At 41.0% G+C, this 15,100-nt stretch overlaps 1 protein-coding gene across 1 annotated transcript; it reads left to right on the top strand.

The window, feature by feature from the left end:
- Positions 1–2,987: 2,987 nt before the first annotated feature.
- On the top strand, positions 2,988–14,476 carry bgnb (biglycan b). Its single transcript, XM_049754762.2, has 8 exons — positions 2,988–3,204; positions 7,931–8,192; positions 10,768–10,880; positions 11,093–11,306; positions 11,391–11,501; positions 11,954–12,047; positions 12,693–12,831; positions 12,908–14,476. The coding sequence occupies exons 2-8, from the start codon at positions 7,946–7,948 to the stop codon at positions 13,103–13,105; spliced, it is 1,116 nt and encodes a 371-aa protein (XP_049610719.1). The 5' UTR covers positions 2,988–3,204; positions 7,931–7,945; the 3' UTR covers positions 13,106–14,476.
- Positions 14,477–15,100: the final 624 nt, after the last annotated feature.

Here is a 15,100-nt window from a genome sequence, read left to right as displayed (position 1 = left end):
GCCTTCAGCATGCGTCCTCAAACCTTATTCTGAAAAAGGGTTAAGACTATAAAAAACAACTGTAAACGCAAGTAATTTGCTTGTAAATTAGAGACGACCTCTCGCAGATGCTTAAGTAAACAAAAAGAGAAAAATCGAGTTTGAATAAAGCTGCTCCGAAAATGCTACAAAGCTGCGTTTGTACCCTTGGCATTTATATGTTCTCTGCCCGGGCAAGTAATCACATGTTACATTTCTCGTTTTCAGCCTTGCGCATGTGGTGCAAGCTTCCATTCTCCATAATTGTACAGTCACTTTAGCCAACAGCACATTACCGTCGAAGCAACCGCTCATTCTCATTTATGCGGCAGTCGCTGCCGCTTCACAAACACGAACCAAAATGTATTAGCCCGCGTTCCCAGCGCCCCTGCCAGTCCGCTCTCATCTTAAATCCCTCGTCACAGTTGGGTATTTTCAAATCTGACAGGCATCATTATGTGTGTGACAGTACTGTTAAACCCATATCCCATCCAACAGATGTTGAATAACTCTTAGCAAACTCGACTGTAATACGACGGCGAAAGAGCGGCATAGTGCGTTTCTTTGTTTCACATGCCGCGTATGTTTAGATTGAAAGCTCAAAAAGAGAAAGGTAGCTGAAAAAAAATCAAATAAGATGGGTGGCATACACATACAAAAGTCTGCCCCCCCCCCCCCCCCCCCTCGTCAAAATGCTAGTATTTTGCGATATAATAATAAGAATCAAAGTTTTGGGTCATTAATGTGACCTCTAACCTGTACATGTAAAAAGATTAGAAAAACAAGTTTGAGCAAAACATGCAACATTTTGCCACGTTTGGGAGATTTTGTCCATTGAAACCAAGTTTGAGGATTTTTTTGTTGCCAATGGGTGCTAACACACTTAGGCAAACGGGGAGTGATCCTTTGCGGCTCTATTTTCATAGACAGATGTGGCTTAAAAACTGAATGAGTCTCACTGTCTTTTTGCATTTTCTTCCCTCACTTTACAAAAGCAACACTACAATGAAATTGTGGATTACTATCACACAACTCCTTCAAAGGTTTTACCACTTACATGTATTATTTCCTGCCAAAAGGAACACATTGAGATAATAAACATTAAGGTTACATAATTTGGTCAGGGAATGAGTAATTTGGACTTTGACTGCATATGATCATCCAGAGAGAAAATAGGTGGGTGTGCTAATACACGGATACTCGGGCGAGTGAAAAATAGAGTTTAATTGGGATGCCAAGCCTTCCATTTCTAGACTAACACCATAATCAACAAAGCCACAGTAGGTGAGCGACAGGGAGGGATTAAAAAAAAAACATGAGACAAACACAACAAGTGCCTGAATCTACACAACGAGAGCTGAATGGGGTTAAAAGAACAAGAAGAATGCTATCTGCAAAAGATTTCATCCAAAGTGCATCTCTGCCAAGCACCAGGCTGGCCCTGCAACAATGGACTGTCCACTGTAAGACGGAGCAGGAAGTCACTGTTGAACTAGGTAGCGAGGCTAAATAATATGATGTGGCATTCAAAAGCCAGAACGGTGGCGCTCGGGGTCAATGTGGAGCTAGTCGAAAAGTGTTTTTGTGGCTAGCTTGTCGGACGAGGTGGGAAAAGCTCCCAGATGGTGCGGCTCGCTAAACTGCCTCAGTCTGGGTTCTGGCAACTCAGAGAGGAAATCAGAGCGCAAGTAGATGACAATGTTCATCCTGCCTGAACAAAATCAAATAGAAAGCAGAATGGAGAGACAATACCAGTGTCCTACAAATATACTTGATCCGTCCTCGTAATGGAGCCTGGAAGTAACACCATGTCTCCTCCATAGGGGACAGCATGGGCATTTTTGAAAAGTTTATGAAGTTTGACAACCACTGCTCTATAAGTGTACTTGATAAAATGCAACATTAAATATGATGAAAAAGTAAACTGTTTGTTAGGTTACGGATTCTAGTTATTGATCTGACTCCAAATTGCGATCAACACTTAACACATAAATTGCTATGTCCTAATCCACACACTGGCGCACCTAACAATTTTGCGAGTTCGTTCTGTCAAAGAGAAGACCAGTAGATCAATCAGACCAAATTTACCAATTGTTTATTCCTGACAAAGCGCACTAATACAGGCCTGGGTCCCGGGTCCCTCACACTAAAACTCGTGCGTTTTTGTGACCACCAAAAGACGACACATTCTTCCGGGTTGCCCAGTTTTAAAGAAACACAATATGAATATTAAAGCATGCAAAATATTGTGAGATGATTGGTCGACGGCCATCTCCTCCCCGCGTCGGCGCTATCGCTGAGGTCAGGTGGTTGGAATTTCCCGCCAAGCCCGAGCCACATAGACGTGCTGTTGTTCTCATTCTTCAACGACCTTGAGATGTTCTCGTCCGGTACTCCCTGTCTGGGCCTATACACAACACTTCAACGAAAACAAGTTCATGCAGTTTGCCTGCACATTCTTCGCCAACCACCAATCCACACGAGCACTCCAATACTAGATATTATATTAATATGATTATAAGTTTAACACAACCTTAAAAATATGTTTGCAAACTGCCGAAAGCACATTTTCCTTTACTGTTTTAATTCTATTCACTGGACATTGTGCTGCCCCCTCTGGTGTGTACATTCAGACATATAGCTATACATGGAGCTGGTCAAAGCTCCTCAATAAGCCAAAGGAATATTGATTGTTCATCTCAGAGGATTAAAAAAAATATGCCAGAGGGTATTGTTATTTGTGTTACTTCACCATTTGTCTTAAAATGGAATACTGCTGTGATGCTGTTTGTGAGCACGTCAATAGTGTTTTGCATTATTTGTTAGCATTAAGCTAATCAAAAGCAAAGTTATAACCTGCAATTCTTCAACCACTTGTATCGCAAGGCACCACTGGGAAGCGGTGTTGTACTTCTCCTCCTCCTCCTCTATCACAAAAAAGGATAGAAAGGAGGCTGGCTTGTTGACTTTATGGGCTGGAAGCACTGTTTGGGCTCACAGTGGCACACGGTGGTGGAGGAGCAGAGGCTGGATGCCAGAGGACCAAAGACAAATACTGTAATAATCCCTGAATGTGATGAACATATAAAACAAAAAATCTGCAGGATAATCTGACGCATCGAGGGAGGCAACAGTGTTCCACCTACTCTTGGAATTTGGAGTTAATATCAGAATTCTATTCAAAAGGTAGGGGACAAATTTTCTTTTAAATTTCATTGGACATAATACATTAATTTTAACTTTTGTATTTGGAATACCACATTCAGCTCTGCACAGAAATTTGGAATGGGTAACAATAATCTAAAACTGTTTATTTCATTGTGAAGCAATTGCGTTTAAAAGTTCAAGGTGCAACTCCGTCAATGCTATAAACTGTATATTTTTTCAAAGATTATATACACCTTTTTTTAAAAGTTTGTCACACACAAATACATCTTCCTTTGTGTTTCAGATTTTTTTTTATTAATTTACTTTCCCTCCACATAATTGCACATTTGTGTCAGCTCTAAGACTTGATGATTGGCGTCCTACATAAATCATATCTGGTTTCAACCTTTATTCCACATTTACACTAGATGACACAATTTGTTCGTAAAGAGAAAATAATGACGGTTGAACTTGCACATAGCTTTTCCTTTTCTTTTTTTTCACCAGACTCGACTTATACGTCTGATGTTGACGTGCTCAAGAATAAAACAGAACTCCCTCGGTGGCCCCGTTCGGCCATATAGCCATGACCTCATGGCCACCGTATGAGCCACTCATGCCATTGAGTCACCTTAACTGCGCAAAGACAGAACAAACAGTGTGGTGGAACTGGTCAGACATTCTAAATGAAACGTGTCTGTTTCCTGTCTCTTGACTTTCCCCACTTATTAGACCGTCTGTGGCATACTCCCACATGTGTCGCCATTCACCTGTCTCTCTCTCTCAGCATCCAACTCAAAGTCACGTCCTCTGCGAAAATACCTGCCAGTACTTTCAATTGGGCGCTGTTCTTGTGCTTTTGTATGTAGTTTTGCTCTCTGCAGCTTGCCACCACATCCAAGCTTGGCTACATCAGAGGAGCTGGCAAAGAATTTTTTTTTTTTTTTTAGGGGCAGCACTCACCAAATTACAGCCACTGTGGCACTTTACTCCACCCGGAGCCTGCTACAGGACCCGCCTATCTTAGCCTGTGTGTCAACTGGAGTTATGTGATTAGAAGAGAATAATATAGAGTAGAACGTAATAGAAGAGGCCTTTATTAGTCCCTAATTGGGGAGATGATTTTTTTCCAGCAGGAAAGAAGACTGTAGCAAAACACACTAACGCACAAGAGCAGGCTCGGTAATGCAAATGGTGCATGTGAGCAAAACACTTTCCAGCCCAATAATTTGTGTGTGTTTGCCCACATGGACAAAATTAAGAGGTCAGCTCAACCAACCCATTTCCAGCAGGGTTTAATTTTATACCTAGACTAAAGCACTTTGTCAACGAACGTGGAAGCAGTGGTGATTTTGGCCAGCGGGGTGAATACTTGTGAGTTTTAGGTTTGTGTTGTTCTAGCTTTATTGGCTTGCATTTTATATTAGATTTCTATTCAGAATAACACCGACTTGTTACAAAAACACTTTCTTCCTTCGTCCAACCCAGGCCATGAATAGATTTTCTCTCCACATAACAATAAAAAGTTAAATGGGTAATTGGCTCTTTGTGCTTTACCCGAGTGCTAATCAGTTTTCAGTTTTGACGTGGCAGGTTTGACCAAACTGCCTTCTGAACGCTGCCCTCCTTTCGGATCACTTCCTGGTATGGTCGGATAGTGTTATTATTAACCTAGCCCGCTAATCTTAACATTACCTGACCTATCTCCCATTATCCTCCCATAAAATAACAACAATATCTTACCCATCTTACCACTGTCCTAAGTTTTGACCCGACAATGACGTGGCAGCTTTTGCTCAACCCCTTGACCCTGTCTTGACTGCGCTTCCATCCTGCATCTTGTGCTGGTTTGGCTAGCGAGCCATGGATAATTGGAAAAACGGCAACCTTTCTGAAACCTCAGGTGCATTGCGCGAGAGGGTGAATGAGCCCGACATTAAGTGGTTTGGAGGATTGTAGAGGTAGAAAACATGTCTCCTTCCTACAAGGCATTTGAAAAGTCCCAACATTACTGTTTTATTTTCCTGAGGTTTGAGTCTGAATCTCAACTAATGAGTAGTTCGATTTCAAAGTGTGAGCGTGTGAGTTAAATGACAGGGAGTCACATGATTCTCCTGACTCACTTAAGACTAAACACCACCGGCTGTATGCCAGGGTGATTATTCTTGCCACACAGGCAGCATACAAGGTAAACACATATTGAGCTTGACAAGGGCCAAACCTGCACGGTGGGAATGACAGCAATATCAGATATGAGTGACGGATGGAAGCTCTGACGAGTACCCAACACTTGATGGATTCTCTATAATATAAAAAATGCAAGGCTCATCTTACATGCCTGAGGTGTGGTCATATGCGGTCAATTTATTGGTTTTACTTTGGTTAACTTGACATTATCGCCATGTTTCACCAGCCAATTCCTCTTTTTCTTGTGCTCAATAATTTCCCCTGTCAGACCTTATAATTTACCCTTTGATGCATAATTGTCTCATCAGTTTACATCTTATTTATTAATTTCATGTGTATCGCCCTTGCCCAGTCTTCTTCTTACTTCAATATTAAACTGTAATATAATAGTAGCCATGTTTCTTAACAAAGTGCTTACTTGCTTTATTCCATTCCATTCCATCTTTTATTTCTCTTTCCAGATCTTTCCCTCGTCTTGCGTCAGATGCAGACTAACAGCAGACAAATCATCGGTTTGAGCGTCAGAAAGCCACTGATTAGGGCACACATTTTTAGAGTGACATTATATTTGTGATATCGCCCATAATTTTGTGCTGCGCACGTTGCAGAAATTGTAGGTGTCTGTTGGTGTTGTGTTGCAGCTCTTCTCTGTGCGCCATTGTGCGATGCTAAACAAATGTGTCGTCGTGGCTGTGTCCCGTTGGCTTCATTCTTCTGACCAAGCCGAAACCAGGGCTGTTATTTCTTTGCTGCAAAACGGTATAATTTGGCTGCTATTTATACTGCATGGAACAAACTGCAAGGACCAGATCAAATCCACGTCATGCAATATTCCTTTTTTTTTTTTACTTCTTTAAAGTAGAAGAAAGGAACTGTTATTTTGGTACCCCATTCTTGTGAAGGTGGTTACGGTTAACACAAATCTAAAGATCTCTTTTTAGTGACATTGTTGCCAATTAGTTTCCCGCTAAGCCAACTGGAGTTCCTGGTGCGGATGGCATGCAGGTTTTTGGCATCTTAAGCAGACAACCAGTTCCAGTACACTGTGGAATTATTCGCGCTATGGATGAGAAAATCAGTTGCTCGCTGTGCTTAGATTAGCTATCTTCCTGGGATTAGCCTTGCTGCTAAAGAGCAACAGTTCCTTCTGTATGGAAAAGATAATTGGAATCAACCTCCCATCTATCCAAGACTTGTACCTGTCCAGGACCAGGAAATGTGCAAGTAACATCTCAACAGACCCTTCGCACCCAGGTTGCAGCCTGTTTGAACTACTCCCCTCCGGACGCCGTTATAGAGCTCTGTACACTAAAACCAGCAGACACAGAGACAGCTTCTTCCCCTAGGCTGTCGCTCTGATGAACTCACACCACTCTTAGAGTCTCAGAGTCATTACTGTGCAATAACATCCCGCTTGCCACACCTTTTTTGTCTACACTGTTTGTACTATGTGTCCTCTCTGCATCCATTGCAGCCTGGTCATCCTAGAAGAGGGACCCTCCCATCTGTGGTCTCTTCTCAAGGTTTCTCATTTCCCCTAGCTGGAGTTTTGAGTTTTTCCTTGCCCTCTTGGGAGTTTAAGATCAGGGGGTGTTTGAGAATATCTTTCGTTCTTCACATGTCCTGAGTGTTGTTGTTAGTCACCTAAATGTTGAACAGAGGCTGTGATTTACCGAAGTCAAATTCCTTGTTTGGCACGCTCAAACATGGCGAATAAAAAAAAAAAAAAAACTCTTGAATATGAATTTGGGGGGGGTGTTAATCTTATTTTTGTAGGGACTCGACAGAGTGGGTGTCTGTCTAGTCAGCACAGGCAGAATAAATCAAGCCACATGATCTAACATGTTTGTGGATCTTGATTAGCACCATGGAATTTTGCTGACATGCTCTTCGAGAAGAACTAACACACTTGCACTTGCTCTTCACCTCTTTCCTCTGTGAATGAACTGCACCTTTGTAAGGTTGCACCGATGTAATAATTTCCACCTCTTAAACCGCAAAGAGACCTGACCTCAGAATCGGTGCGCAAGAAGCACCGCCAACATTTTGTGGTTTGGGTGGCTTCGACTCCCTGAACGGATTCTTGTATGCATCTATGCATGTATCTTGGTGCAGTGTGAACTTCTGAGCTGTGTAGCCCAGATTCATCCCACTGTGTCATATTATTACAAAGTGTATTAATCGCTATATTTAGCTTACAAAGCACAGGCAATTATTGACCTGGCAAAGAGGGAAAAACATTTGCTATTGGCTTAAGAGGAACGTCTGTACTTGACTCGCTTCATGACGATTATGCTCACGGTTGGAAACTGACTTCCCTCAATGTTTAGTCTGTCATTTTTTGAAGTTTCTCATCATTCGTCATCCAAACCACTTTGTATCAGTAACGGACTGACGGAATGCCCACCTCAGGAGATGATGATTTGTTATATTTTGTTGCCAGTGCATATTTCTTTCTGTGTTTGGTGATGGAGTTTGAGAAATGTATCAACAAAGCCAGGTCAAACTTTTATGGAATATTATCACAGACATATTTGTATCATATCAACTTCTGCTTCTTTGTTTCTTTTCATTTCAGGTGTCCCAAAGAAAGATGCAGTCCTCTTGCTCCTTCCTGCTCTTACTATGCGTGGCCCAGCTGCTCTGCCCGTCTGTTGCCCTGCCGTTCGAGCAGAAAGGCTTCTGGGATTTTGCCCTGGACAGTCTGGACATTGACATGAAGGCCATGATGAAGGATGAGGAAGAAGGATCAGCCATTGAAGAGTTGCCCCCTCCCGACATGCCCATGTGTCCCTTCGGCTGCCAGTGTCGACTCAAAGTGGTCCAGTGCTCTGACCTCGGTCGGTGAGAGTGTGTGTGTTTGGGTTTTGACGAGAAAATGTTTCTGCGATACAAAATGTGCAAGGTCTTCAAATACTAAACGGAAATTTGGGTGAAACAAAATGGTCAGTGACCCTCACGCCTCCGCAACGCAAAGCCATCTTTTGGTCTGACATCAAACGGCTTTTATCCCTTGGGAGCGTATGTTTTGACATCTCTTTCAGGGATTCTCTGTGCAGATGTTGGGTGGAAGATGGGGTTTAGTCAGAAAATAAACAGTAACCCGAGAAAGTTGATGGACTGTTACGGATCAAATGAGTGAAGGAATGAAGGCAGCCGAGAGAAAATCTGTATGATCTTGGACAAATAATAGACAGTCATAGTATACGATGGGAGGAGACAAGCTATTTTATGTTCAGGGCAATGGGTTTTCACAAAACATTTGCTTGGATAGGGTACGGTATGTTCAGTTCCATCAAAGATAAATCTAACTGGAACGCTCAGTTTTGAAAGACAGTTCAAATTCAAAATCCTGAGCGATCAAGTATGCAGCTAATGTGTCCAAATAATTTCAAGCAATATACAATGTCACACTGCTGAGACTTCAAATACGTTCGCTAGTGTCGGGTGGAAATCTTGCATCTCCAGAACCTGCACTTTTAAGGAAACAAAATCAAAACTGCTCCATGTTTGTCCAGGTCACTGTCTCATCATCTTGATTAATTAAACCAAAGCAACATTATGACAAATATCCATCCAAATTTCCATTTCAAGTTACAATCAACCAGTAAGCAATCAAAATTCCATTAAACATGTTGTTCACACGTCAACTACTAGAATTATAATTCTCCTAATTTTCCAATCAAGTTTGTCTGGATACCCCCCCAAAAATAGAGCGGTCTGCCATATACGCAGGTATGAAAATGCTCAACTTCTCCAAGTTTCTGTTTTGACATAATGGTTGTGTTGATTCATCACTTTGAGAACTCTCTGTATTTACTGTGGAACCTTGGTGTTTCTGCAGAGGATAAATGTGGAAGCATATAATTTCCTGCATGCTTATTTAGAACAGATGTGTGTTCGGCAGTGCAGTGGCGTCTGTCTCCTCTCCGTGTGCATCCCCGCACCATGTTGAGTATTTGTCTAGAGGGGCGCTGGGGTTTGACAAGGTGCCAGTTTTGTCAGTCTGTGGTCAAGCCTTTGAGTCGTGTGGCTTTACGGGTGAAATCTGCGGTTTGGGCTTTTAGGTGACTGGAGATGCATTTTGATCCATGTGCCGCTTGATTGTTTCTTTAATATTAACTTTGATGCTGCATTCCACCTTTGAGGGTGCCAGTTGTAGCATGCATGCTGAACGCTGCTCTAGCAAGGATAAAGAATTATTTTTTCTTCAACACCTCATCTGATTATGCTCCCAGAGCGGCTTATTGGTCAGAAGCATTCACAGACCCACAAAGTGCCTTTACTGTATGATTAAGAATCGCTTGCATCTTGAATGCTGCTTGCGTGGATTTGAACCGAAACTGGACGGCACCACGGTGTTCGATCCCTGGTGGTGAGAAGCAAGGGCGCGGCTGATTACAGCCAAAGCCGTACCTAAACTTAACTCTGAATGGACAGCTGCGGCTGGTAGATGTGGTGGGATGGGATGGTGAAAGGCTGGATCTCAATGGGACAGCTGGTACCGGCTGCCAAGCGGACCTGCTTGCATCATGCAGATAAACTGATTTGCATTTGAAACATACAGGACTTGTCTCTTTGTGATCTAGTTGATAATGAAGATAACCCAATGTCATTTTGCTTAAATGGACAAGATGTTAAATTATTGTGAAAGTCTCCTCGGGGTTGTTTTTGAATAAAAAAAAGAAAAAAGAAAAAAAAAAAAAAAAAAAGGTATAATTTCTGAACAGGCGATGGTATCATTGATATCAATTACTACACATTATCACTGTTTTGTGGACTTGTTTTTTCATTGCAGCCGGAACAGGACACTTTCATCGTCAAGTGCAACTACTTCACTACACGCACGCACGCACACACACACACACGCACACACACAAAAACACACAAGCATCAGAGTGCAAGCTTGCTCTGTTTCCTTTTCATTTAAGCGAAGCTTTATACTGATGGTACTTAAATCGTCGCCTTGGTGACTTTGGTCAAATGAAGACCAAATGGAAAACATCTGGTGTCCCCATCTGGTGTGCGTGTGTGTGTGTGTGTGTGTGTGTGTGTGTGTGCGTGTGTGTGTGTGTGTGTGTGCGTGAATGAGTGTGTGTGTAAGAGTGCATGACTTCATACACATCCAACCAACCAGTTATGTGCTACTGTAAGTGATCTCCATGGCTTTGCCTACTGCATGTTTAGATATGATTTATATGTATCTCTCATTAAAATAAGAACCCAGAACCCCAATGCGCAGATTTGACATTGTATGGCACTGTAATCTGCAGGTTTTAAACACACCAACTCCCTTAAAACTAAGTCAAGATATCATAATTATGTAGCGTTTTTTAAGGGTCTTGGTTCACATGCTACTCGTGGAGATGTTTGTAGTGGAGCATGGCTCCCTTCTGTGTTTTTGTTGGTTTCCAGGTCTGAGTGAGGTGCCAAGTAATATCCCTCCTGACACCAGGTTCCTGGATCTTCAGAACAATCATATCAGCGAACTGAGAGAGAATGACTTCAAGGGCCTCACCAATTTATATGTAAGACAAACATGAACTCTGCAAACCTTTCCATTGAGCTTTTCTGATTTTGTAACTGACTCAGCTTACATTGGCTTCAGCGCTGGTGTGAAACATCGTTTTGAACCTCCACTTCCTAGGAGATGGAGGGATTAACTTTTTATAGAGAATACAAGACATTGTTTTCTATTGACTATTTGGATGTTGCCACTTAGCTGACTTGCCTTTCACAGGGATTATCTCTGAGGAACAACTACATCTCCAAGGTCCACCCCAGGACATTTATCCCTCTCCAGAGCATGCAGAAGCTCTACTTCTCCAAGAATCTGCTCACCAGCATCCCCAAGAACTTGCCTGCCTCCTTGGTGGAGATTAGGATCCACGAAAATCAGATCAGGAAGGTGCAATCTGGTGCTTTCTCAGGACTGGGCAGCATGAACTGCATAGGTCAAAAATCCCGAACACAACTCTTTGTTATTGACTGGGACGCTGGTGATTAAAGTGTCTTCATTTTATCTGTCTCTCTTGCAGAGATGGGAGGAAACCCTATCCAGAACAGTGGTTTTGAACCTGGTGCCTTCAAGGGCCTGACACTTAACTTTTTGCGCATATCAGACAGCAGACTGACTGGCATACCCAAAGGTAATTGACTGGCTAAATATGTTTACAATAGAGTAATCAGATGAAAAAACTACAGCAACTGAGTGGTAAGTACTATTGCCTCACAGCAAGAAGGTTAGAGGTTTGTAGACTGGGTTCCTGCTTTTTGTGCATCATATCCACTTGTACTGTGGCTTTTTGCTATAGTCCCATTAATACGTCAAATGAAGACGCCACATTTGTGTTGGGGTGAATGAAGTCGCTCTACACGCTAGCCTTGTGATTGACTAATAATGAGTTTTGCATGTACCACAACTCTCATCCTGATTCATCATCATACTGTGAAAACAGCAGTGGCCCCAAAGTTGAACCCTGCGGCACACCATACAACAGTGTGACAGAACAGGACTTTGGAAATAGAATTTATTTCTTTGGAAAATGTATTACTGTCAATCTCAGTAGAGTCTTTCAGACAATGTATGTTTGTCTTTCAGATCTCCCAGACAGTCTCCATGAGCTTCATCTTGACCACAATCAGATCCAGGCTGTGGAACTGGAGGACATGAAACGCTACAAGAATCTGTTCAGGTAACACCCAGCATAAGGCATTTGAAACTTTTTCCACAATATAAGTGTAAAACAAAAACCGTTTGATATATTATTTCTCGGTTTTAACGATCGTCATAAGACATAAATTGCTTTTTAAAATTAAACTTAAACATCCATTTGTGGGATGGCTCTTCATCTAAATGAACTGCTCGCCCCCACACAGGCATGTTTTTTAGAGACTACCTCCAGAATTTCGGAGAACAAAGAATAGGGTAGCCTGCCAACAATCTTGACCTCAACCCTATATTGGAACACTTGTGGGATCATGCTGAATTCACACAGAAATAATCTTCCAAAACACACAATTGTGAAGTTTTTGTTTTACTGTATGTTTATGTTCTCCTTTGTTATTTCAACAGCCTTAACCCTTGTGCATTCAACCACAGCAGTTTAAATTTACGGCGGCTGCTAGCTAAATGCTAACACAGAATGCAAAACTAGCATTGATTCTCTAACACACAAACACACATACACACACACGCACGCACGCACGCACACAAATATATATATATATATATATATATATATATATATATATATATATATATATATATATATATATATATATATATATATATATATATATATATATAAATTACACGCTCATCCTCTTTTTTTCTCCAGGTTGGGCCTAAGTTTCAATCACATCCGCAACATTGAGGGTGGAAGTCTTGCTTTCATACCGAGGCTCAGAGAACTGCACCTTGATAACAATCAACTCTCCACTGTTCCCAAAGGCCTCCCAGATATGAAATACTTGCAGGTGAGTCTACAGCTCCCGTCAGCCATGTTGTGTTTTTATAAGGGCTTGCCACAAGTGTTTTATTTATTCTCTCAAGGTGGTGTACCTCCATAACAACAACATTGCCAAGGTGGATTTGAATGCCTTCTGTCCTAAAGGAGCAGGAACTAAGAGAGCTTTCTACCATGGCATCAGTCTCTTCTCCAACCCTGTCAATTACTGGGAGGTGCAGCCTGCAACATTCCGCTGCGTCAGTGACCGAATGGCTGTCCAGTTCGGAAACTACAAAAAGTAGAGGGGGTTTGCTCCGGGGGATGCAGCATATGGAGGGAAAGTGATGGAGAAATGAAGAAGACAATTTGAATTAATAAACTTAAAATATTGGAGAAGATTGAATTTTTCTTTAATTATAGAATTTCTTTGAGTGGGGTGGATTAAATAAACGTCCATCATAAAATTAAAGGTACAGCAAAACGTTAAGATTTTTTTTCTATTTAAGTTCAGTTTTAGTTGAGAGGATAATTCACATCTGGGAAGAATGTTTGGGCCGATCCAAAATAGGAAGAAATTAAAAAAAAATCCCCTGTGTATCTTATTGAATGAAAAACAGAGAAGCCATATCATAGATTTTTACATCCAGAAATATTTGCTTTTTATGAGTGTTGTACAATGGGAGAGTTGCAAATTATGGTGTTAGCATTGAACACTAGATGTTACTATTTCTCACCTTTTTGCAAAACAACAACAAGACGTGGAGAAACACAGATACTAATTCAAGTTTAGATGGTTCAGTAACATGTTTTGCTTTCCAATTGGGGTTCACTTGACAGAGCGGCCTCTTCTCAGCAATAAACATGTTTTGTGTTGACATGACTGAACCTCCGCAGATACTCTCTTGTGCCTTTTATCACTATTTTGCTATCTGTAAGTAGTCTTTGAGGGGCGGGGCATTTAAGTAGTGGGGGTGTGCCCCATTTAGAGCAACACACACACACACACACACACGCGCGCACGCGCGTACACACACGCATACACACACACACACACGCACACACACACACACACACACACACACACACACATATATACGCACACACACACACACGCGCACACGCGCACACATACACACACACACACACGCACACACACACACACCAGCTTTGCTTATGGAAAAAAAGTAATGTGTATACATAGTGCTGCAAACTAAAGTAGTGTTGATGCATTGTTTTGCACAGTTTTTGCTCACTTTCTCTCTGCTTGCTAATGCAAAAGCTCTTTCACCATAGACATGTTGTCCTGTCTCCACTCTGTAATCTGACAAGCTACTGCTGCATGTGAATAAAGACATTTCCAAATGCTGCATTAAGCCAGAGAGCAACCCCTGGGTCCAACATCCTATTGCAGAAATATTAAATGAGGGGAATGTTTTATACAATGAATCAAACACATTTTATTATTATCGTCATAATATAATTGATATTAGTTTAATTGTTAGATTGTGAGAGAAGATGTCAGTTTACACATACTGGCTTTAACACATTAATCTGTCGTCAATTTAAATCCATATATTATGTTTAATGGTGCTATATGTAATTTTTTTTTCCAGTGTAAACCTTCACAGATTATTACCAACACAACAGAATGCAAATAAATTATGCCAAACTTGTCTATGTGCCATTTTGAAGCAATAGGTTTACATACTGAAGTCAATATCTACGTATCAACGCCATCAATTTACTTTTGCTTCGTCTTGAATTCTATCCATCCATCATTCGTGCGGCCGTCTCATTTCTTTAATCCAGACCTTTTTTTTATTGTCAAGAGTCCTGTAATATTTGTTGAACTATTTTTTCCCCTTTAAAATCGGTTCATTTAAATGTATTTGTAAGAAAGAGATGTCATAAAATAATTGGTTACTTGATTTATTGTAAATAATAATTAAATAACATTAAAACAAATAATTTTGTATATACGTACATTTAGGATTGTTATTAAATAATTGGTTAATGAAATGTAATTAATGATTTTATTTTATTTTCAATTGTTGAAAATACTCAACAAAGTCTATATACACAGCAGGTTTTTTTAAAACCTCATCCACGAATGAACTGGACCGACTCTTTTTTTCCTTTTGTTTTCCACTCATCTCTGACAGTCTGACAGGTACATGATACATAAGAATAGTTTTGTAGTTTGTAATTACAATTACAAATAATTACAGTAATTTACACTCGCATGTAGCCATGAATATGTGACTGATAGCTTTGTGTTGCACTGGCTATACTGTGCA

Source organism: Syngnathus scovelli, chromosome 2 (genome assembly GCF_024217435.2).
Source record: "Syngnathus scovelli strain Florida chromosome 2, RoL_Ssco_1.2, whole genome shotgun sequence".
Lineage (NCBI taxonomy): Eukaryota > Metazoa > Chordata > Actinopteri > Syngnathiformes > Syngnathidae > Syngnathus > Syngnathus scovelli.
The sequence above is the reverse complement of the archived record's forward strand: the minus strand, read 5'-3'. Positions and strand labels throughout refer to the sequence as shown.